Raw genomic sequence first — 26,864 nt, forward strand, 5'->3', positions numbered from 1 at the left:
TAAGGACTGGTAAGTATTGATACATAAATAATTCTTGATATCTTGTCATACTTAGCTATTCCATGAATACTGGCTATTTGAGCTCATTTTACATCAACACTTGCTCCTATTGCACTCTGTTAACTCTGCTATTGCAATATGTTCATAGCTGCGTGTTTTGTTTCACCTTCCTTTACAGCAATAATTACAGGAATCAGTCCCACAAAGTAGCAGAGAGAAGAAAAACTTGGGTTTTCAATGTCACAGAGTCTAGTAACTTCTGCATGTTTTGCTGTCTCATTTTTTAAAGGAAACTTATTGATAATTTAGTCACACACTAAAATGAAGTATTTGAGAACAAAAGAAAAGAAAATTTTCTTTGTCTCCCAAAGCCCTCACTATACTTGAAGTTTGGTTCCTTACAACTAAATCTGAGTCTTTCTTGTTGAAAATTAAGTGATAATCTACTTCTAGTACAGAGCTGCTTTTGATTACTGTTGGCTTCACTAAATTTGACAAAAAATATCTTTAAAATTCTTACAATAAATAGTTGTCTTTTAACATGAACATGGGAAGATGCAGATTAGACATGGGGAGATGCAGATTGTAGAATTATATTTATAATGGTATGACAACCATCAGGATTGCAAAAAATGCCTTGTTGAGATTACAAGACAAAAACATAAACAACTTTTCTTCACGATTCATTACAGGAATTTGATTCTCCAAAACACATTTGTCATGAGGACCTGTTAAATCAATTGTCATCTTGTTGGAATTAGAGAAACTAATGCAATCTGAATTCTTGTGCTCATTGAAATTTTTACTTTAAAGCCTGCATCAGTATTGCATTATTAGCAAAGTAATTAAGGAAACCACCCCTCAGAGGCAGAGGCATATGGGATGCCTGGAGAACTCACGAGTAGCTCATAGAGGGCTAGGGGGATGGGCATGGCACTACCCCATACAGGCGATGTCATGGCCCAGTAGTCGGGCGTCTCTGGCAGATCCACATGCCCACTTTCATGTTTTGGTGCTCATTACGGATGAGTGTGCGTGGTGAGTTCTGAGCAGCAGTCTCTTCAACAGCATGAAACATCTTAATCTACGGTAATTATTAATTATAGTGCATTCTAGGTAACATGTACCGTTTGTCAACAACTGCACAAAATTAAACATAAACATAGACTTAGACCTGTTCCAAATGTCTACATCAGCAGAACAAGTATTTTAAACATTAGAATTCCTTATGAACTGAAAGAAAACACTGCTAAGGTATTCAAAAATTTTCAGATTAGTTGGTATGTATATACACATATTGATTGCTCAGACATAAAGCTGAATCTGCATTTCGTGAAACTTTCTGTTCCCTGTAATCTGGGGTGTGATTCTTTAAATGTACACAGTGGGCAATAACGTATAGTGATTTTCTCCAACCCTAACGACAAGCTACAGGTGCTCAAGACAACTCTTATCATTTCACATGCTTCTCAGTTGTAAGGCTTTAAACAGTAAACAATCAACACAACAAATTTTTTCAATGATAAAAACAAATAAACGAATGGGTGTTCAGTCAGTGATTAGTGAAAAACTTTGTAAACTCTAAAATAAGGCTAGAGACTGCCAGCTTGAAGCAAATACTGAAGGTAAGTTTTTTTATAATTATATAAAATAAGTATACATAACTACCATACACTACATATGAAAGACGAGTATGTGATTTTGTCCCTTGTAATGACGCACTTATAAAAATAAAATTGACAAAACATTAGGGGTGTGCGGGATCCCGACGCTTCGGGAAAAAAGTCAGGAAAATAGGCTTCCCGAAATGCCGGGGGGGAATTTTATTACTCCCGAATTTTTCGGGAAATTGTTTAAAAATTTACAAATGTTTACTAATCATGTGAAAATGTTTTCTATCAATTCAAACTGTTTTTACAACAATATTTTTTATGGATTCGTACATTTTTGAAGAGTTTCCGTACTATTTAAACGCAAAACATATTTTAAACGTATGCCGATCGTAGCGACAGCTGTGGTGTGCAGTGAATTATGATAATCGTTTACACATATCTAATTGGAATATAAAAACGTACATGGAGTACCTTAAATATTGTATGCGTTCATAAATATATTTCTTCAAGGGTACAAATTTGCAAGATACGTGAATAGTCAGTTATATAACGTTATATTGCCGTCACCATTGAATACTTAACCTAAAACCACAGTGTGTCCTTAAGGCCGGTTTACACGCTACGTCTTAACGGACGTTTAGTCGATCATGCAAAACGGAAGACAAAACGTACGTTTTGTCCACTGTTTACACAGTAACGTTTTCCCTTCCGTCTTATTACTCAGTTTCAATCCAGAGTTCTACCTAGTGAGTTCTCAGTGAGTGTTTATCTCAGTGATTGATAGATATTGTTATATTATTTTGAACATGGAGGAAGCACAGTTTATTTCCTTTTATTGATGGAGTCACTAAATTTTTTTAAACAAAAACATGAAATAAATTTAAAGACTTAAACATTATAAATTTACTAATAATTTGTTAAATATTACAAGCTTCTTCGAAATACTATTAGCAATATTTTGTGACAAATAAAAAATTGAAATGAAAACATTATTGTTTACTTTACATTTATTGCAATATTTTCGCATCTACTTTAAAAAATTACTTAGGCGTATAGAAAAATTAATATCAGGGATTTGAATCAGAAAATGTTTGAACGTAATCGGCCAAGGAGGACCTGGCAGCTGATTGTCCTATTTCAGAAAGTACTGATTCGGGCTGTGTTATGCTATGCATGCCAGTTTTTTGAGCAAGCTGAGATTGTGGTTGTAAAAATTGATATTCCCGAGGTGCTATGTAATTTAAATTGCTTTGTCCATAATCAGGAGGGCAGGCTTCCCCCAGAGATGCCCAGGGTTGTGCTCTTCTCTGGTCTGTAACTGTTAGCTTCCAGTTCTCATTAAGAGATTCCGTTTCTCCTTCAAATAAAACGTCACTAATAAGTTTTTGGACGAATTTGATTTGATCCGGTTGGATTTGCCGTAGACGATCTGCAATGTGTTTTTCGTATCTTTCAAATGAATCACAGGCGGTGAGGGATTCCAATCTTTTTTCGGCCTTTGACAAAATTTCTAGAACGCCATCATCCGTTGAACGTGACTGTTTCTTCCCAGATGCGACTCTCCTACGTTCCCCTGAGGCTGATGAAGTAAGGCTACTTGAGTTATCTTCTGAAGTGGATGCGATATTACCAAGCTCTTCGTCACTTACGTGTTCATGGTGCTCACTCTAGAACAGAAATCAAACAAGGGAAAATAAATAAAAAAATATATTTAGTATTGGTTACAGAACAAGGAAAACTAACAATTAAAACCATTAATGTTAATGTGAATTTGTGATCGTTGTTTATAATGTGTTACGGTTATCTATTCATTAGCTTATTTGTTTTGTTTTTTTTTCAGTTTCCCGAAAACTCAACGGCCTGGGTGGACATCGCATATGGCTTTGAAAAGAAATGGCAGTTCCCCCATTGCTTAGGCGCAATTGATGGAAAACATATTCAGATTGTGCCTCCAAAGGAAAGTGGATCTTACTATTTTAATTACAAAAAAACTCATAGTATTGTTCTGATGGCCATAGCAAATGCAAACTGTGAATTTATTTACTGCAGTGTAGGTACAAACGGCCGTGTCTCTGATGGTGGCGTCAATAATCACACCAAATTTTACGAGAAGATGATCTGCAATGAACTAAAAATACCTGAACCAGCTAAACTTTCGAATTCAGATCAGGTTCTTGAGTATGTGTTTGTGGCTGACGAGGCTTTTGCAATGCATCCCAATCTCATCAAGCCGTACAACCGAGAGTCTTTAAATAGGAACAGGAGGATTTTCAACTACCTCTTATCAAGGGCACGACGTGTAGTTGAGAACGCATTTGGAATTTTAGCTTCCAGATTTCGCATCTTTCGCACACCCATAAACTTAAAGGTGGAACTTATTGAGACAGTGGTATTGGCTTCTTGTGTACTGCATAACTTTTTGCGTAGGAATGCCCCAGATTACTACACCCCTCCAGGAACCCTTGACAGTGAGGACATTGTCAAAAATGAAGTACAGTTAGCTGAAAGATGTGATCCTGAAATGATTCACAACCTACAGCGCGGGAGAAGGGGACAAGTATTAGCCAGCGCCAAGACAGTAAGAGAAAAGTTCAATGAGTATTTTAATCAAGAAGGTGTTGTGCCGTGGCAGAATAACATGATTTCTTTACCACTACCTACGTAATGAATAGGTGGATGCTGTTAAATAAGGTTACATTACCTGTTTGTATAACAATTTTTATGACAAATGTATCATAAACTATATAATATACATAATGTTGTGTATTAATATAAGAATAAGATTGTAATATACTGCATAAATGTATTGTATTGAAAGAAAAGTTTGTTCACTTACCTCTTGTTCCAACACATCAAAACCAGACTCCTCATCATTGTGTATAGTTTCTCATGGCGTCCTTGGTACTTCTTGGTCATTTAAAAAATCCAATAACTCGAAGTACCACAAAGATGGTTTGTAAACATCCTCTTCTCCAGTTCCAGAGGTTTCTGATTGTTTAACTTTATTCAATTCTTTCTTATAAACCGATCTCAATGAGTTTATTATTTTTTGTAACTGTCTCTTTGTTAGCCATTGCGTCCACTTATTTGTATTTATTTACAAGCTCTTCGTACGTGAGGTTTTTTTTTTATTTCGATCACTATAGTCTTTATTTTTTACCTGCCACAAACACGGAAAATTTTTGTATAGTTCAATAAATTCCGCGAGAAAATCGTGGGTACACGGCCGCAGCTCCGACATAATGACAACGGGGATAAAAGACGCGAGCTGAAGCACAGCTAGTAGTGAACTGAGCCAAGACGAACGTCTTATCCGAGACCTGCGTCTACACGTTCCCTTTTATCCTATCAGTTCTCGGAAAATGATGCTTTTCCCTTCAGTTCTACGATCTGACCTTGGATTTCATTTCGATTCGACAAGACGTACGTTTTGCTGTCTACACGCCACGTTTTATATGATAGGATTTGTCTAGTCAGACAAAATGTCCGCTAAGACGTAGTGTGTAAACCCGCCTTTAGACACAAACGAAACACATGCGCAATCCAACCTTTTCGCCAAAGATATAAGAATACTAAACTTCCGTGTCATAACGAAGCGTAACCGTTCTCATTACTTGATAGCAGTGGCGATGTAGAGAACTGTATTGGCACTTTGAAAAATATGAAATCACGTAGTTTTACACCACTGCTCACGAGTATCTAAACATCTATGATTTTGCTTTGGGAGAAAAAAATAGTTGTTTACTATTTAGTAGACTTGCGCATAATAGTTCGCGACCGGGAGCGCTCCTTTTAGTTCGCAGCTCCTTGGCGAACTAGGTCGCTCTTTTAGTTCGTCCGCTCCCATCTCGAATTCAAAGAAGACAGGTCACAGATAGTTCGTTCGCTTTGCTACCGCTACTGCAGGCGATCTTCTTTGTATGTTATAATAGTTATTTTTTATAATGATCAGTGTTGTGAACACCAAGATTATTATCCTTTTTTGGGTTATTATACATCAAATGAGTAAATAAAACAATAATTTACATAATTGGTTAAAATGGCGTATATAACAGTTCTGTTTTTATTCTTCACTTAACATACACTATAATCGAAACATTTTAATTTATAAAAGGATTTATTTTATAGCTAGTTTAAGAAATATTATTTATGGAATGTGTTTATTTTTATGAATAAAATACTGTTTTATAAATATACAAATTATATATTTTTTTAAAGAATTAATCAACAAAAAATGTGTTATTATGTACAGGCTACAAAATTACGTAAATTATTAAGAAAAAAGACCCATTACTCTTCTAATTTGTTACCTTACAATTAGACATAGAAAAACTAATAAAAACTCTTAAGTAAGATTGTATGCTAATATTGCTTAAGAATGTGTATGTTCATTAGGACCTATATATAATTCACTAAATTTAGCAAGTTCAACAACACTTAACATACACTATAATCGAAAAATTTTAATTTCTAAAAGAATTTATTTATTAGCTAGTTTAAGAAATATTATTTATGAAATGTGTTTATTTTAGCGAATAAAGTACCGTTTTATGCCTATAAAAATACAAATTTTAATTTTTTTTTAAGTTTTAGAAATGATCAACAAAAAATTGTTTGTCTGCAAAGTCGGTTTACGGACGAAAGTTTAACGTGACGTCAACACAACATTGATGAAATGATAGCATACTTTTATGAATAAAATTTAATCATTGTTATTGAATTATCACTATTTTGTATTTATACAAAGAAGGAGTGAAATGAAATCTACAATTTAATTGATAAATTTACTTTTATTTGCACTCATTAATTCAAATATGTTTATTTACTTTAACGAAGATATTATTTTAACTATAACTTTTATACATGTTTGCTATTTAACTTCTTCCAATCTGTGTTATTCTGTTAAGGATAGGACGATAATAGGAAAAGTAGGAAACGAATGGGAGTGTTTCAAGTTTAATGTGCCTCGAAAAAGTCCAATCAATGGTTGTTCCAATCGAGTGGAAGAGAGATATATGCAGCGCAAGCGTACAATGAGCGTAACGGGACACAGCGTAACGTGACAATGTGCGTAGCGGGACACTTTTTCGTGCGTGCAGCCCGCGTTCATCGATTTATTAGACGTCACGTCAAAAATAAGTTTATTTAACAATGGTTTTATATAAGTCAAAATTTTAATATTAAAGTTGTAATAAGCTGTCAAAATTATTTTATGAATATTGAAATCATTTTGTAAACACTGATATAACTACCTAATGTAACTATGTCTGACTTGTTCTCAGTATACACCACGGTTTCCCCACCACGAAGTTACCGTGCTCGGACACGAGTATAAAGCTATCATCTGAAAATGTTTCATTGCAGTAAACATTTGCAGCGATCAAGAGTCAACATTTTTGTAAAGTCAGTATCCATTATACGTCTGAAATTTCAGCTATCTGACCCGAGCAGATAACGATAGCCAGCCAAAAAGACCAGCGACAAAGCCGTAATTAATACCCGAAAGGGAGAACGAGTGACGACTTTTGATAAGAGCCAGATCATGTGCACAGAACTAAAAGAAGGAGATCGGAAAAAGAACGAACTAATGAACTGAGGAGCGAGGGATCTGGGAACTAGTTCGCGTAATTCGTCTGTGGGAGCGCTCTTCTGAACTAGTTCGTTCGCGAACTACACAAGTCTACTATTTAGTTTGGCGGGCTTTGTCGGCTGACGTTACGTTATTATGGCTTGTGCAAAGTATCTGTTCCTGTTTTCGATGCCGTTGTATATTAAAACAAACTAGCAGCCTACAAATAATGGAGGTCGCAACCGATCAGCTTGTTACTTGTAAACCTAAAAGTGTTTGGAAGTATTTTGAACGTCTGACAGACAGTAAATCCCTGACAAAGTGTGTCTCGTGTGAAAATTTTTTGAGATGCGAGCATGGTAGCACGTCATGATTACTAAGACATCTCAATAAACATCCCTCTATAAAAAAAGAATTTTAGGATGCTAAAAAATATGAAGTCGCCGCTGAAATAAGGGCAAGTGAAGCAGACAAAAGAAATAGCAGCAAAAAAACAACTAACTTTGCAAGAAACGTTTAAATAGCTATCTTATCATATTAGAATTAAAAATTGGCATTTTTTTTTTTTTTTTTTAATTTTCCCAATCTCGTCCCATTTCCCGCGGGAATAATTTATTTTTCCCGAAAATTTCCCGCAGTACAAAAACCTATTCCCGCACACCCCTACAAAACATGTTTTGCTCGTGGCAGAATATATTTGGTAAGTGTAAGTAAGGTTATTTAATGGACACCATTAATACAATTTTAGAGTACGAATACCAAATTTTTTTAGGTTATAAAAATAACATATACAGTGAAATTCCGTTACAACATCCTTCAGAATAACGTATCATTCAGTTCAACGTATGATTTTCAATTCCCGCTCAAAACACCAATGTAAACAATGTAAAAATATTTCACTTTAACGTTAAAAACGTATCCTACCTTTCAATACATCGACCATTCTTTTCCAGTTATCAGGAAAATTTTACATGATAGTTACTGATTTTGCACAGGGGTTATTAATATAAATGTACATTACGATTAATTTTTATCACTTTCAAGAATCGTTAACAAGTATAAAACGTAAACTAACAATGTCTCAACGATTCATAGAATCATAGTACAGTATAACGCGCCATTCTTCCTCCTCCATGGATCACACACTTAGTGCACGAGACGATCTAAATAATCGATTGCTGTCTCGCCCCTCTTCAAGTCAATTGTTTTTAGCTGCGCCATCTTTTGGTTATTTATAGAGCACGTTTTAAAAGTTTCAATTACCGCAGATACAAACGTTAAATAAAAATTATATTTAAAATTATATACAAAATATAAAATCCAATAATGTTAATTTATGCAGGTTAATTTTTGAACTGTTTGGTGTCACAACATGGCCGACTCTGCTTTGTTTTGCCACGAAGGTCGGAATGTTGCCTGGCACAGCCATGCTCTCGACGCACGCTACTAGTGCGGAGCTATGGTTATCTATGGATGAGAGGTTTGTTTACGTTTGACGTGGCATGAGGAAAACAATATTGTTGATTGAATATTTTAATCAGGATGGATGGTCAAAAAGATAAAAAGAAACACAAGCAGTTTACTTTGAAGGAAAATGTGGAAATTTTAAAAGTAGTTGACAAGGGCAGGAAAAATTGCAGATGTGGCACTGTCGTTTTGTTTAGTTCCCACTACACTGTCAACAATAATAAAAGATCGCGAAAAAATTATTAAACTGTATGAACAGTCATCTTTATCTGCTGGTCGCAAGAGACTTCGCCTAGGAGATGACGAGGGAATTCTATCCCAATAAATGTACATATCTGCAAAATAGTTTAACCCATTTGTCATTTTGTATATGTAGGCCTAGAATTTAGGCTACTGTATTAAGTTCAGTAATTTTTTTTAAATTCTTGTTGTTTACAAATATTTGCTTCAAAGCTAATGTAACATTTGATACCTTCCAACTTTATTTTTAAAAATTCAAAAATACTACGTTTTAAAGGTAACTTTCAGAATAAAGTACTTTCATTACTAAGTATAAAAGTTGAGGCTTTATTGATGTACTTTATAACAAGATTCTACTGTAGATACAATAATTTTAAAAAATGGGATAACAGAGAAATCATGATTTAAAAATAAGAAATATTCATTCATTGTTAACTGTTGAATCTGGGACATGGTATTGGTATATTTACTGAGGGAGCATGCAGCGGTTCGATGACAGAAACTGAACAACACAAATTATTTGTTATTTACAGGGTGCCATCGTAACAGTACATACATACTGTAGTATTTTTTTGCACATCAATAAATCAAAATATATTGGTTGTGATAGTTTTAATGGCTGCAAATAAAATAACCTAAGTCAAACAATACAAACTTATCTTGTAAAAAATTGGTTGTATGTAAACTCGGTTTACGGACGATAGTTTAACGTGACGACGTCATAACAAAACATTGATGAAATGATTGATCCAGAAGAAAAGGAAATAAAATATTCGGCCTGAGACTGAGCCGTAATAGGTTTTTGCAACCAAACCATTTAGGCATTAAAAATATTATATTCTTTGAGGAAGAAATTTTTTTTTTAATTTTTCTATCTTTTGTATGATAAAATCTACCTCTGCATACTTTTATGAATAAAATTGAATAATTTTTATTGAATTATCACTATTTTGTATGGATACAAAGGAGTGAAATGAAATGTACAATTTAATTAATAAATTTACTTTTATCAATTCAAAAATCATTTATTACTTTTGAAATGTTGCGTGCGCCGTATTTATTTTTACAAGTACAAAAAAAAAATTTCACAGCTGCCGGGATTTGAACCGACAACCTTTGGATTGGAAGATTAGCGATGCTGACCGCACGGCCACGAGGCCACACTTGAAAAATAATAGTTTCAGATGTTATATATATAATTATAAAAATTTTGTTCACAGTAGGGGAATAATATTATTTCGTTTTTATAACACGATTTTATAACAAATACGCATCCCAAATACACCAAACTTATTTATAATGTGTTACAATATTTTTTAAAACATTGTGCAAAAGATTCCGGGTGTAATTTGAATTATTATGTGCAACTGTAAAACACCATTGTTGGTTCAAAACATATTTGAATATTCAACATTACTTTTAAATAACCGTACCGATTGTGCTGAAAATCGGTGGACGATCGTTAAATTACATAATATTAATAATTAAAACGACAAAAATATGATAGAAAAGTCAAATCAATGGTTGTTCCAATCGAGTGGAAAAGAGATGCCACGCATGCGTACAGTAGGCATGAAGAGAGATGCCACGCATGCGTACAATGAGCAAACAGAACACATCCGTAGTGGGACACTTTTTCGTGCAGCCGGCGTTCATCGATTTATTAGACGTTGTCACATCAAAAAGGTTTTAAGTACATCACAGAATATGCAGTGCGTGGGTCACAAAAGAGACAGCTAAAATGGAAATTACATTTCTTATAAAGTTTGTCCTACGTGGGGCAGATGATACAAGTTTAAACTAGGGATGGGGCGAATCCTGATTTCCTCGAATCCGAATCCTAACTCGAATCCTCGACTGGAATTGCCGAATCTCGAACCCAAACCCGAATCTTTTAATAGATGATGTTCACATATCTAATGTGAGATGTATTCTGCTTGCACTAAAAGTCCCTTGACTTTATCACATGTAGTTTGGTACATTTCTGGTATAAGTGTATATAAAGACAACAATTTTTTCTTGAGAAATTTCAGTTTTAGTACAGATTAGCGGTTAGGATTTTTTCTATAAATAAGCTAGAGGTCTGCGAGCCTAAGAATTTTACTTCGAGCCGAGCTCGAGCTTTTGTGGTACAGTTACACTTTTGGGAAATTATTTTTATCTTAAACTTAGTATCATGTTTGAATAAAGTATTAAAATGAAGTGGGCTTATTAATTTTGGGTAACTATTTACAGAGTGTGTTTACATTTTGCACTGCTAGAAAAAAAATAACATTTTTTTTCATTGAATCTTACCTGTTTCCATTGGTTCATTAGTAACTGATATCATCCAACTAACATAACCAAGTATATGTTTGTGTAAATGTAACATATCTTTGGAAAAATTTCACCCTTGTCAATTTTTCTGGAGACCTTACTGAGCTTCAACAAACTTAGCACCAAAAATCATGTTGTTTGAAAAGTACATTCACATTGTTTCAACATTTCCACTTTTCAGCACAATAATCCTGAGAGAGATTGTCACAGAGTATTAAATTCTGTTCTTTAATCTATCATTCAGAACAATAATTTGTTCTGCACGTTCAGGAGTTAAATGAGCTCTACGATTGGAGATAGTGTTTCCAGCAGAAGAGAAGCGTCTCTCGCTGGCAACCTGCGTGGCTGGAATGCTTTAGTAAAACTGCTTAACCTCAAAATTAGTGTCATAAATATCTGTAACTGGTCATTAAAGTTTAATCAATTGAAAGTAATAAAAATAAAAACATTTTACTTCATTCGATTTACACTTGCAAAAAAAACATACACACAATAAACCTACATGGAAATTAAAGTCTTTTTCAATATCCTGAAGTCTGAAATATGTTTACTCATGTCATTAAATGTAGAGCTGTGCTGTATTGAAGAAGCCGATTTTGCCAATATTTAGTTGAATCGGCATTTCTGCCGACTTCCGATACAGTACGCTCGTTAATTTTCGGCCGCTATTACTGAAAAACGAAAGAGACTGCCATAACCTAAAAATCCACGAGAACCATTTTCACTTTTCGTAGTAGTACTGCATTCTTTTAGATCGCATTATTTCTTAGCAACATGTGCCAACCATACATATCAAAGTTTAACATCCTTTTTTTTTTTAACAATGTTTTTTAATTTAATACGTCATAAATAAATAATACATTACTATCACGGTAAATATACATCTCAGTTGTTGTAACTATAGTGCAAATATGGTAGCTATCATGCTTCTGTAGTAATTATGGTATTCTACAAAGAAACTTTAGTTCTTTTTATGGTAATTATCTTAAAATAACTATTGGGTTTGTACTGTAGTTATGGTACATCATCCATATTTCTTCGTATGTTGTTGTTCATTTGTCTTTTCTTCATATTTACGTGTGCCGCCATTATTTGAGACAGGAAGTTTCAGAAAAAATTTTAACGGACATTATATCACACATTTAATGGCGTAAATGACGAGACCTCGGGCAATTTAAACGCTTTATACGGAAAAACCTACCATGCGGGACCTCGTAAGCGAGTTTTACTGTATTTTTTTCCCCGTAATTAGTAAAAACCGAATCCTTTGACGAATCCTATATCAGACCCGCCGAACCTTCGAATCCCTAGGATTCGGCGGATTCGGCGGATATTGGATTCGGTCGCCCCATCCCTAGTTTAAACCCATCATTTAATACATCATTTTGAATAACAAAGAGGCATGGCATGTAGTTTTGTTTAAATAAACCAACTGTATAGGCATATTTCAAATTAGATTTGTGTGGATTTTGTCTCAAATTTATCAAAATTAGTATATCTATTACATGAACATATTGTTACGATTCTCCTGCGGGTTCGTAAAGGATAGCCCAATTAAAGATTTTTATCACACACACAGTTTTATTTATTACCACTACTTATCACTTACAAATTATCTTCTAAAATGGCAAATAATTAATTACACTTAAAGAAGTGTCTATTCCCCAGTCACTCGTTCCACACCTCGCTGGGCCGCACCTCGGGCGCAACTCTCGCCGCAGCACCCCTCGTGGGTCTCCGCCGCGGGACTCCGTCGCCGCATTCCGCCACCGAGACTTGCCTTCACCGAGGATCCCACTCGACGCCTCGCTCGCAAATTCGCTCGCAACTTCGCTTGGGACTCCGCCGCGCCTGCGACTCTATCGCCCGGTAACTCCGCCGCGGGAGAACTCCCCACTCAGACTGACTCTGACTGACGTCCTCGGGCCAACCTCCTTATATAGCCCTTGGGTTCCCGTCCAGAACAATCGGGTATGTCTCCGAGATATCGCTCGACCTTCGCCGTCGAAATGTCCAAAAACATGTCGTGAGTCCTGTTGAAGGACGCGGCGGCTGCTCAAAGAACGCCGATAAACGCAACAAGCATTGGGTTCCCACAAAACGCATCGATAAACATGTCTGAGTCCTTTAATGCCACAGTGCGGCCTCTTTTAAGTAACTCGATCTGAGGCAGGTGCGTGCTGCGAAGGTCAGGATGTCGCGAGATAGTATGGTACGAGATACCAGGGAGAGGATGTGGGTGGAAGGGGGCGCAGACAGGCCGAACGAGTGCGGCGACGCCAAGCACTGCAGCCAAGCACGATCGTAACAATATTATCAAGTGTTTTTTGCTATCAGTTTGGTTACCAATTAAATTACAGTAAGAATTAATTTTTACTACAATTTCATACATTTTCCAGTAATTATTTATATGAACACATTTATCACAAAATGGTTTTATGCCTTAGTATAGCAAGTGAAAAACTAATAAATAATATTTAAATTGTATATACAGGTATGTTATGATTTGTAACATATGATTACAAAATCATAAGAAAAAACAACATGCAAATTATGTTTACATGAAAAAAGGAGAGCATAGAAATAAGAAAACTTTTCTGATGAAATGTTTACATGCAGCCATTAAAACTATCAGAATTAACATATTTATTTACTAATATGCAAAAAATAAACTTAGTACATGCTTACTCTTATGATGGCACGCTTCAGTTTGTGACATGAAACAGCATTGAACAGTGGTGTAGTACCTCCTCGAACAAGGGATCCCCGGTGAGCCGAGACAGCGTCCCCATCTCGAGGATGAAGGTGCCAATGCCGGCGGTGCAGGTGATGCTGGTCTCGCCCTCGGGAACTCCGTGCCGCAGGTTCACCGTGCCGTAGGGCATGCCGGTGGCCGTGTCGAACGCTGCCATCAGGCGGCGGGCCACGTCCTCTGCCAGCTGCAGCAGGGGACCGTTGCACGGCCAACCCGGCTCCACCGGCACGCCTGCGCTAGAACAACCAGGAGCAGGTGATTGTAGTCATTGTACGAGACAGATTCCCTACCAATTATCATCAATAATCCAGAAAAATTTAATGATACCTAACAGCAGTCAATTAGAAAACTTTATTGAAAAAATATTACATTTTACATAGAAAATAAATTCGTAAAAATTACTTCAACAAAAATATGACAGATTTTATTTTATGTTTCCGTGTACTGTTAATACATACTGTTACGAACGTGACATTGGCCAGGACACGTGCAGGTGCAGATCTGGCTGGCGACTGCCGCAATATGATATGTGCCGCGCGCGTCCGGAAGATAACAAGGATTGCAGCTTTCCCCCCTCATTCCCACCTCTCCCCGCGCGGCGCCCTGCCTTTGACACGTAACTGACACCGGACAGCTGGGAGTTACGCGAGCCGCTGACACGTGTTTTCGAGAGATTTCTGCCGTCAGACGGCTCGGAGTGACGCAACAGGCCCCGGCCGCTCTCGTGAGTTCTGGAATTGCGCCGGGGCCTATATATAGGTTCGAGTACGTCAGGGTGGAGTCAGTGAGCAGTGAGAGTTCAGTGGGGAGTTCTCCCGCAGCGGAGTTCCCGGGGCGATAGTGCCGTGGGTGCGGCAGAGTGGCGAAGTCCTTGGACAAAGGCTCCAGGGCAGGGAGTGAGTCAGTTCAGTGGAGTCGGGAGTTTTCCCGCGGCGGAGTTTCCAGGCAATAGTGTCGCGGGCGCGGCGGAGTCCCGAGCGAAGTTGCGAGCGAGGAGTCGAGCGGATCCTTGGCGAAGGCAAGTGTCAGCGGCGACAGAGTCCCACAGCGGAGACCCACGAGGGGTGCTGCGGCAAGAGTTGCGCCAGAGGTGTGTGGAACGAGTGACTGGGGAATAGACTTTTCTTTAAGTGTAATTAATTATTTGCCATTTTAGAAGATTTTTGTAAGTGACATAAGTAGTGGCAATAAATAAAACACTGTAGTGTAATAAAATCTTTAATTGGGCTATCCTTTACGAATCCGCGGTAAACCGTAACAATACATATGGAAATATTTTTAACTCTGTAATCTTACCATTTATTATTAATAGTTTTGCAACATAAGAGGACATTAAACATAAGCAATACACTTAAATTAGAGGGTTATAAATAGGTAATTTAAGTTTGCTCAAAGATATGGAAAGCTATAATATTGTTACGATTTGCCTCGGGGGTTCGTAAAGGATAGCCCAATTAATAGATTTTATTTCACACACACAGTTTTATTTATTACCACTACTTGTCACTTACAAATAATCTTCTAAATAATTAATAACACTTAAATAAATGTCAATTCCCCAGTCACTCGTTTCACACACCTCGCTGGACCGCACTTCCGGCACAACTCTCGCCGCAGCACCCCTCGTGGGTCTCCGCCGCGGGACTCCGTCGCCACACTCCGCCCCTGTCACACCCTTCGCCGAGATCCCACACGACGACTCACTCGCAACTTCGCCCGGGACTCCGCCGCGCCCGCGACTCTATCGCCCGGAACCTCCCGACTCCACTGAACTCACTCACTCCCTGCCCTGGAACCTTCGTCCAGGGACTTCGCCACTCTGCCGCACCCGCGGCACTATATCCCGGAAACTCCGCCGCGGGAGAACTCCCCACTGAACTCACTCACTCAGACTCTCTGCCCTGGAACATTCGTCCAAGGACTTCGCCACTCTGCCGCACCCGCGGCACTATCGCCCAGAAACTCCGCCGTGGGAGAACTCCCCACTGAACTCCTCGAAGGTCGGCCCAACCTCCTTATATAACCCTTGGGTTCCCGTCCAGAACAATCGGGCATGTCTCCGAGATATCGCGCGACCTTCGCCGTCGAAATGCCCAGAAACGCGTCGTGAGTCCTCGAAGGACGCGGCGGCTGCTCAAAGAACGCCGATAAACACAACAAGCATCGGGTTCCCACAAAACGCGCCGATAAACATGTCTAAGTCCTTTTATTCCGCAGTGCGGCCTCTTTTAAGTAACTCGATCTGAGGCAGGTGCGCGCTGCGACGGTCAGGATGTTGCGAGACAGTATGACACGAGATACCAGGGAGAGGATGCGGGTGGGAGGGGGGCGCAGACAGGCAAAACGTGCGCGGCGATGCCAAGCACTGCAGCCAAGCGCGATCGTAACAATATGTAAAAGGTTATCAAGATGTTACTCTTCCTCAAAAATGTTAATACCCTAAACTAATTTACTCAAATTTGAATTTTATTTATTATTTATATTTTGTACATCTCTTGATAATGCAATCATAGGAGACTGGCAACACTAAAACAGGGGTATTGGGATGGTAATCCCAAACAGGATGGATTGACTAGGATTCTGGCCAGGGCCTTCCTCAGTTCCAATTCAATATTTTCAGTTGATACAAATCAGTGTTAGTGTTTAGAAACTTTATATTTCTTAAATTTTGTGAGAGTGGCATATCTATTAATATCACTCTCACTCGTGAAAATAAAGAAAAATAAAATAAAAAAATTCTAAAAACCCTTTAATTAAAAATATTGTTTTACTAATCCCACCATTACGTGTGTACCTATATTTGGCCGATTTCAAAGCTGTTAACATTTGCTACTCATAATAAACGCTTTTCTCATATACATAATATTGGTGCGGTTATGGGTTTGAGATAGTGTATACAATACTAATTAACTGAAATAAAACAAATTATGTTTTAAAACTTATGTTCTGTATTAAAATACTACTAAATATTTATGTGAGCTTTTTATGTATTCAAAAATCAGCTAGGGATAGAGTAAGTTTACTCACACATAGCAATAAAATGCTGTCGATTACTTATTCTGTAAACTCTTTGAACAGTTGTTACTTACATGCAGGACAACCTATTGCGAAGTTAACATAAAGTTTGTGTTCATCCTGAGAATAAGTATCAGCCTCAAATGTACACACGGTTCACGGGGATAAATGTACTCAGCGTAACTCAGGGATAGGTGGACGAAGCTCTGGTATTACAGGACCTTTAGTGCTGTTCTTTGCCGGATCAGTATAGATGCCAACTCGCTGTGTAGAAAAAATCTACACTACGACTCTGTAGAATATACGACTGCTAGAATGATGCTCTCCTTCGTCAAGTTGGGCTACAAATTGTTATAAAAGTTTGGTCTCACCTATGGTGACATATGTAAAAACTGCTCTTCTTGGAGACTGGAGTCTTGAAACACATGATGGCGGACATTGTACGACACGGATGTGCTGAGGAAGCGACTACCACTATCATAGTCTGTGTGAAAAAAACAGACTTCCTCAACTTGTAGTTTTAGCAAAGCTACATGCGCAGCTTCATGTCCCCAGTGCGGGATCCCTGGATCAGCGGGACCGGTCCTCATACTGGAGATGTCTCGAACGTGCAGAACCCTCCATTCCCTCCTTCTTGCCTAATGCTATTCTCTTACTTCAGCCGGACTGAGAAACTATGCTAGGAGGAACGATGGAAGAACCTCGACTCCCAACTTGGTGAGCGGATAAAATAATGGAAGACTGTGTTATAATGTGCACTGATGCAAAACATAGCAGGAAACGGAATACCAAATCTTTAATAGGATATACAGCAAAAACCAAATAAATCCCATTATAAATACCAAATGAACTGCTATGAATTAACCTTGGGGTATTCCACATGTGCAAACTCAATACTCAAACACATGAAAAAGATAGTTTAACATATTTACACATAAAATACATGTATGGTGCTGAAAAAATAATTAAGCTAAACGTGTAAGCATTTCCTAATATTTACAGAGCCGCATCAGTAAATTTAAGACTAAGTATCGTAATTTCCTTAACCCCTGATTTGACAAACATATAACGAAAAATAAAAAATAAAACTTCAAATACATAAAAAAAGGATAACATAAGTTGCTTGGTTGCAGTATATTCCTGTCCTTTCAAAAGTCAGTAGCAACTGTACTTGCTCTTAGCATTCTTCAATAAACATCCATCAATATCACTCTTGAATTTACATTATATTACAATGCTTTAAAATAACATAAATATAAAATTGTAGTGATAATACAAATTAATTTTATACAATATGACATAACTCTTATTTAAAAATACATGACACAACAATGTTTAAAACAATTTTTGGTTGTTTTCGCATCATCAATACAATGGTTCATGTCATTCGACAAAACCACCTTGAATCAGATGATGAATTATTGACTACAGCGGTGCCTCACGTTATTAGTTGTGTGCAGACTGAAGCACTATGTTCATTATAACACTCATACGTGTGTTACGACGTTATAACTTACAGGTATAACGTACAAACAATTGTTTACATTAAATCACTCCCTAAGAGGCTGTATCAATTAAATGGTTAAGTTTATCTACATCTACGGGTGTCCACTTAATCAAAATGATAAGTCACTATCCTTAATTTCATAAGTAGCATGCCAGAAAAATGTTCCTCATAATTTTTCATAACATAAATTATTAATTTTTAGTATCATATATGCTCTAAATTATTAACATTACAATATAATAGTATATATACTGACGTCGACCGGGGCTACACCCTCCCTGAGCCCGATGTGCCTCACACCGTCGCCACCCCCTCTCCTCCCACCACCACCCTCTGTTTCAAACCTCCCGCCGCCGAGTGCGTGCGTGTGTGCGTGCGAGCCTTGGCCCTGCAAGAGGCAGTAGCTTCAGTGCCACGTTCCCGTAAAAACTTAATTAAAATAATAAGTCATTGTAATGTAAACCTTTTATTTTCATTTTTTTTAATTCCTAAGTGTTTATGTTTTAAGTTTTTAGTTAGTAAGAACGGCAAAGCGCCCCAAGCGGGCAACCCCGGAACTACCTGCAACTACGTTTTTGAACTTTAACAAATAAATTAAAAATAAGTTAAGTTTGGTAATGATAAATCATTGTGGTCAGTTTTTGCTTAGTGTTTAAGAGGGTTTGTCATGTTATATGTTAATATGCTTCCCGGCAGCCATGATGCCCTGGCCTCGTTTGTCAGCTTCCATTCGCCGCCCGGGGTAGAAGGCCTGCGCGCGCCTCGTCGACTTCGATTTTAGTTTCACTGATCTGGTAACAACAGTCGCTCCGTAAATATTTTATAAACCTTTTTCTTTTCCTCGAGGTCTACCCCGGGAGGTTTGCTCTTTATCATAATTATTTAAATACAGTTGGCTATTTTATTTCGTCTTGATGCGTAATGATTTTTCGAGGCCAGGCCACGAGGTGACCTGGTCATTCTTTAAGCCGGTGTAATATTCCTGTTGGCATGTTATTTCAGTGTATCAGTTAATAACTCTCTTTTCACGTAATTACTTATGTAACGTTTTATTTCCCTGTGCCACTCAAAATCAATAAAGAGCTTTCCCTAGACTTGTGTGAGTTTCACTGAGCAGCCGTGTGAGTCCCGAGGCGTGTGGGACTAGTACTACTGCACAAGGGGCAGTCGAGCCTAGTCCCCACACGGGTCACGTCACGCCCCCGAGCCAGGAGTCTACGGCCTGGTCCACGTGCCCCTACACGTGGTGGCGCCCAAGTTAAACACCCCCCCCCCCCCCCCTTAACGACAATACAACGATAGTTTCTGTGTTCGAACACATTAAAATGATTTTACTTCCATTACATATCTAAGCATTTATTATGGATATGACTTAAAAATCGAATAATAATAATGTCATTAAAATATATAGCATATGATAAGGAGTGTGAAAACGAAGGCCACACTAAAATATTAATAACTGCAACAGCAGTCAAGCTCTTGACTGGTAAAGAATACTTTGCGTAGTGGAAAGAAAAAAAATCATATGTTAAAGTAAGCAGATAGGAGTATTCATGAGAGAACAAACAGAAGCACGGAGAAGAATCTTTCTCAAGCTATGATAAGCCTCATTCAAATATATATGTTGTAAACAATTATAAATTCATATGATTTTGTTTCTCTATTCTGGGGTAGTTGTTAGAACAAGTGTAGTAGGACAAATCCAATGAGTTGAAACGATAGTGTTGCAATTGACTCATGGAAAAACGATACTCGAGGAATAATATGGGGACCTAATATTAACATACTAATTCAATCGACAGCTAGCAGATTCATTGCAGAGATCTTGTCTACTGTGAACTAGACAATCGGCATAAGCGAATAAAATTTCAAGTTCTTTGATAAAATTATCACAAATAGAACTGTGGCATTTGCTCAATATTTAACATCAGGGCTAATTATGTCACACAACCTCATCTCGGGTGTGGACAACTAAATTGACATAAATGCACTTGCTGCATGAATGTCCACACTGGCCTACATAGCTCAGTAGATAATAACAATAACATCAAAATGCTGCACACATATCTGTCCTCACTGGTCTCTATTACTCATAGGACATAAACAAACTAGCCACCCTCAATGCTCAATCAATTCAGCGATGCATCTTATATGTAACTGTTACAATGGCAGGGTACAAATTATGTAATTGCCAAATTTTCACTTCTGCTTCAGGCCTCATTTCACTTTAAACATGACATCAATCTTGAAACAAAACTTCAACGATGTTATGGGTTACTGCAAGTCATGCTGTCTGTACAGTCTCATTGTGATTTCCTACCACCTCCTCGCTGTCCAAAGTTTTCAATGCGTAACAGTTCTCATTTATTCTGTCGCAAACTCCAAACGGTTCTTCGAAAAGGAGAAACCGTTTTTGGTAACTTGTTCCCAAAATTTGCTTACCGGATTTGACTTCCTTAAAACGAGGTCTCCAATACTGTTTGTTCTTGCGCAACCTCTTCTGTACTATTCTGCGCCATTCTGCGGCAAGGTGAAGGCATGCCTTAAAAAACTTCTCAATCTGCTCCCATGTTTCCTCTGTGTTGTTGGAAACTCCCTCCTTATGTTCGTTGTTTCTATCAATTCAGGGAAGTAAAGAGGTGGGTAGGACCTCTGAACGCCATTGCATAAAATCTCGTGGGGAGTTAATCCAGTCAAAGTGTGTACTGTGTTGTCAATTATGCGTTCCACGAACTGTGGACGATCGGCGATCGAAGCCTACCATCACCGATTCTTACTGGTTTAGCGCCAGCTGATTACTCGTCTCAATAAAGCCTGCGGCTTTTTGTGTGGTAATCTTGGATAATCATTTAATACCTTAGTTAGTAAAGTAAAATACACCTGGATTAATAGGTTCTTGGTGCTGAAAGTAACCCGGTAAATGTATCGATGAAGATGCTTGATTATCGTAGAATGTTGCATGAAGTTGTTTATTAGTCTTGTTGCAAGTGGCGTCACTTGTCAGCTGGTTTGCTTGCAGTTTACTAGAAGGATTCCATTGCTGCAGCAGTCAGCCCCGCTGACTTTAAGAAACTATTGATTAACTAGACTCTCGTTGACATTCATAATACTGTGGATTATGATGTTGCAATTTTTCATAGTATCTTTTGTCGTTTCTAGGCGAGTGTCTTTTTCCTCTGTGTCTTGGCGACCTGGGAGGCAGTTGTGGTGTGGATAGCGGAGTCCTAGATGGTTTCCTACGCTCTTCTTCTCAACATGGCATCGACTGATCCTAATCTCTGGCATAGCTCCTGCGCCAGGAATTTTGGTAATGTTGTTTACTGGAATCTTTATATCACCAGTTACGACGATTGTTGTTATTCAAACCATGATTTTTGTACCACTGGTTTTGTCGAACTGATTTATTTTGATACCAAACTAAAGTTTAAGATAATATTTTCTTGATTAAAATTATACCTTTTAATTGGAAATATGTGATCAGTTCTCTTGTTGTAGCTTTCTACAGTTTATTTTAAAATACTGTAGAGTTGAGTGCTTAAAGTTCTCTGCAATGAAGAATTTCTTAGTCGAGTTTAACATGTATGTACATATCTATCCTGAAGAGAACACATCATATGGTTCTAGAACTTTTAATAATTTTACAACAAGAAACCTATTTTTTGATTATAATGTTAAATGTAATGTAATTAAAATGATACTGTGATTAAAATGATAAGTAAACAATATTGACATTGGTGAAAAGCTTCTATTCTTCAGGATTTTCTTTGATGATCTTCTAAATCATTTCAGTTATGGAACAATGTAGAAGCTTACAGATAATTTCAGCAATTAAATGGGAGGACAAATGAATTCACAGTTCAGTTGAAAAAGGATAACAAAGAGAAAAATTCACCAAATCATTGGTCCAACAGCACTTACGTAAACTTTAATGAGGATTTTTGCTGATTGAGTGGTATGGTGTTTTGTGGAAAGGAACGAGTTTGACATGTCTTCTGACTGGTGCAACAGGAGAGTGAAGTGTGCTAACTATCTGCATAGCCAAGAGTGATATGTCAAAGGATACTTGTAAGTCCACTGCACAACCCAGGTAAGCTGGTACTCAGTGGTACGCAAGTGAAGTATGCCACCTCTAAATTAATCGGGCAGGGGCAAAGGGAGGGCTTATCCGGAACAAACAAACGGTGGAGGGGGTTTAAGGGATCAGCGACACTGGAGGAGGGGAACAGTGGCCAAGAGCAGGTACAGACTGAACACTGGTGTACACCAGCTGTAAACATCTCAGGTAGGTGAGTTCGGGGAAGGGGAAGTAATGGCTAAAGGCAGGAAGAGATTAAACAACTGAACAACTGACCTGCTCCAGCTGAAAACATCATGATTAGAGGTGGAGTGAGGGCTTCCTGAAGCAATAACCAGTGGTTGATGTTCAAAAATCAGCGACACTGGAGAGGGGAGCAATAACCAAGGGCACAGAGAGACTGAACACGGATGTGTGCCAGCTGTAAACAACTCAAGTAGGAGCTGAGGGAGGTCTTACTGAAGCAAATAACTGGTGGATTGGAGTATAGGGATCAGCGACAAATTTGGGGAGAGAAGCAACGGACAGGACAGGTACAGAAAAAACACTGATGTGTGCCAGATGTAAATGTCTCAGGTAAGGTAAGAGAGAGCTTCCTGGAGCAAATAATCAGTGGAGAAGGATCAGGGATCAGCGACAAACTGGGGGGAGGAGAGCAATGGCCAATAGCAGTGAGAGATTGGCACTGAAGTGCACCAGATGTAATCTCGAGTAGGGGCGCAGGAAATGCTTCCCATGGTAAACAACCAGTAAAGAGGGGTTCAGGAATAAGCAAAATAGTGAGGGAGTGGAGCAGTGACCATCGGCTGGTAGAGACAGGTATAACAAGGCAGTGTGTGACAATCCCCGACTTAGACTTTTGTACACCAGATTTGACCCTAACATCGAGTAGGGGTGTTAACTCTGTCCAAAGCCAATCCAGGAGCAAGTTATTGTTTTGAAGTTACAATTCACTGGTGTGAGTGTGACAGGTTCGTCCATCGAGACAGTCCAGCCAAGGGGGTTCATGGCATGCCCTTTGCTCCTCTGTTAGCAGTCGTCAAGAGAACTTCAGGCTCTGGGACAAAAGTACACCAACGAAGTCCATTCATGGCATCGTTAGGGAAGGTGGACGCTGAATGGCCGGTGCACAACCTCCAGTGACGACTCTGCGAGCGACGGCCGGGACAGGACGACCCACCGAGTGTGGAGGCGAGTGTCTGGCCATATTGGACCCGGTAGAATGAGGGGTCTATTAAATGTAAATATTCTTGTAAGCCATAAGGCAGACTGGACTTAAGAATTTTAACGTAAAATATTTTGTAAGATAACTTGTGTATTTTCACAACCATGATGTTTTCATGTTATATTTCCTTTGTTAATAGTTGTGTATTATATATATATATTTATTTATAGTCAAATTTTTCCTAATTAACGTAAATACTTTGTGACTCTCGCTCTTATTAGTTTCATAGAGCAAGCGAGCTAAGGAACTTTAAAATATTTCCAAGTCTTTGAAGAGTAATAATTAATTATGCTTGTATGTATTATATTAATTGCTAACAAATGCCTTATTTTTGAATTGGCAGCCAGCTGGGGTATTCAAGCGGGTCAAGTTGAAAATGAGATATTAAAGCTCCCAAGACAACTTGAGTGATGTTTATTGTTTTTATTTCATTCTTTCATGTTAATAAATTGTGTTACTCTCACAACACAGTTGTTTTGTGTCGCTCAAACTAATTCCCTCGTTTCCCCTATCCGGGGGCAAAACATTGATAAAAAAAATTATAATGTTGAGAATGCAGTCTGGCTCACTATTTTTTTTGGTAAACAAACAACTCTGAAAATACACTTACCGGTGAGAAAACAGATGTGCACTGAGTAGCCCTCCTATGATACGAATGTTTGTTTCAAAAACAGAAACATTAATGTTGGCATCGAAGTTTGCTCTAGCAGTAACTATTTTCACAACCCTCTGGAACTCTGAATAGTTGCCCATCACTGCTAAGGTGTCCAATGCATCAATAAGTGTGAGGGAATAACTGCAAATAAAAATACATTCATTAATGCATGTATTCAACAATTAATAATTTCATAACAATATTTTGTTTTTATTTTTATAAACAATCATGTTTAAATTATTTGAGTTAAACTTAAATTATTTATCTGCCTCAAGCCAATTATTTTATATTAAAAAAAAATAACCAGAAACACAGGACTAAAGAGATCAGTTTCAAAAATGTTTAAAAAATAATATTTTTAATACAATACACATAGTGGTATGTCTTAAGTTATCATTTTGGCTAGCCCCAACACGAACCATATTTAAATTATTTTAAAATATAAATAAAATTTAAAAAAATTACAAATGGGTGCATGGCTGCCATGACTTGAGTCACTCTTCATAGACAGAGAATGGAGGGATAGAAACTTTGCATAGCATGCAAATTTTAAAACAAATTTGTTGTTTCCAGCGTAACAAAAATGCAGCACTGTAGCATTGCTTTGCTCTCCACCACTGAACCCCTCCTGAGCATTGCTCTGTTCACTACGCTTTGGAATCATTGCCTCAACTTTTCCACGCAAAAAAGAAATATTTTTTGTTAGTAATTACAAAATATGTTTAAACATTAAATAATATAGATGATAGTTTAATATACAAAAGGGTGTACAAACTTTTTTTATGAGTTGAGATTGTAACAACCCAGATTTACAGCTTTTCTCATACAATCCAGTAATAATAATTTGCTATAAATTTTTTTGTCAAATTTCAAGTTAGATGTAAGGTTTTTTTTCCTTTTAAAAGTTATTGTAAACGTAATTCTCCGGGTTTATTGTTTTTATTTTTAAAATTCATAAGTTTATTTTTTGAAGTATTTTTTTTGTGGTATTCTTTGTGTGGGAAGGCGTGCTGACGTAATTCTCCTTCGTTTTTCCATGACAGAGGCTTTGTTTCACACGCTAGGTGTGTGAGTCACGGTCACGGGAGTGCGAGAAAGAGACCAAATCGCTGTGTCGTGGGAACAGAAGTAAGCATTTCGTGGAAGCCTCTGTTGCCATGCCCCGTGATTGGCTGAAAATTACGCCAGCGAGCCCAGGACACTGCCCGCACAAAGGGAAGGAAGGCTGTAAGATCAGTCATTGTCCGAGCACCGGGCCGAGCAGGCCGCGGCCGAGCAGGCCGCGGCCGGGCGATGGCTCGTGTTTTATATATTTTTTTTAGGTATATTTAATTTTTATTTATTCTGTTCGGAATATAGTGTAATTTTTCCATGAATAATTAAAAACAGGTAATACAATGAACATTGTTTATAAATTTAGTCTTTCTTCGTGACATACTAACCTGTATGTTCCACTCATCACCTAATTTGAGCTAGCCGGAGGTGGTGAGTGGTGACATTTGGCGGCCCAACGTGTGGCTGGCACTGACTTCTATACGCCCTGAGTTAGCAAAATTTTCAAAGAATATTTTTTTCTCTCTTCTCAAAAAAATACGTCAAGAACTTCAAGCTATGTGCATATCCATGAATCAACGGCTGTGCTGTTTACCACCTGGCTGTTTCAACTAGTGCTTTGTCTACGCGTCGTAAAAACCACGGGAGACCTAGGCTGCGAGACCCAGGGGTGTCCAGTACGCATAACTTCTAGATCGTCGCCTCGCGGGACATCGAGATAGTCACATCGCGCAACTACGCGGGACATCGAGATCGTCGCATCGCGGAATTACATAAAACATCGAGATCGTCACATCGCTATCTTCGAGATCGTCACATCGCGAAACTATGCAGAATTTCGAGATCGTCGCATTGCGGGACTACGTGGGACAGAGCGACAAACAGCAAGTCAATTAAGGTCGTAATTTAGAAACTTTTTTTTGTAACACTGGTTAGGTAGATTTCGTTTTATTTTGTTTCAGTAAAGTGTAAAACCAACTAAATTTAAACACAGAATTAATGAGACAGGATTTTTCAAGTCCCCAAGAAATATCCGGGAACATCCTGCAGGACCTATCCAAAGTGAGGTTATGGGGGGATCTGAACAGATGTTGCAAATGATATTTGCAATAATACAACAAATGTCACAAGAACAGGCAGAACTGAAAAGAGATTTATGGATTCAAATTGCACAGGGTCAACAGGAAAACCAATGGAAATTGGGAAAAGTGAGAACTGAAATTAAAAATATGCATGCTAATGTAAACAAATTTCCACATGTGCATCAAGAGTTGAGAGCTGTGAATCAACAGTGAAAAGGGAACAAGCTAGTTTAAAAGCTTGTGAAAGGGAAGGAATAGTGTTAAAACAAAATATTGAATTTATTGGGCATGA

The 26,864-nt window shown here is 38.0% G+C and overlaps 1 protein-coding gene across 5 annotated transcripts in view; it reads right to left on the reverse strand.

Annotated features, from left to right (window-relative positions):
• Positions 1 to 26,864, reverse strand: part of LOC134531593 (ER degradation-enhancing alpha-mannosidase-like protein 2) — a 141,791-nt gene that overhangs the window by 83,810 nt on the left and 31,117 nt on the right. For 3 of the 5 annotated variants that reach the window (XM_063367316.1, XM_063367315.1, XM_063367317.1), the window contains exons 3-4: positions 24,393 to 24,578; positions 13,953 to 14,196 (exon numbers count right to left, since the gene is read on the reverse strand). In XM_063367316.1, the coding sequence (XP_063223386.1) occupies positions 13,953 to 14,196; positions 24,393 to 24,578 (430 nt within the window). Of the gene's footprint in view, positions 1 to 13,952; positions 14,197 to 24,392; positions 24,579 to 26,864 lie in introns of those variants that run through there. The other 2 variants (XM_063367320.1, XM_063367319.1) reach the window with 2 other exon arrangements.

This window comes from Bacillus rossius, chromosome 5 (assembly GCF_032445375.1).
Source record: "Bacillus rossius redtenbacheri isolate Brsri chromosome 5, Brsri_v3, whole genome shotgun sequence".
NCBI classification, from domain to species: Eukaryota; Metazoa; Arthropoda; class Insecta; order Phasmatodea; family Bacillidae; genus Bacillus; species Bacillus rossius.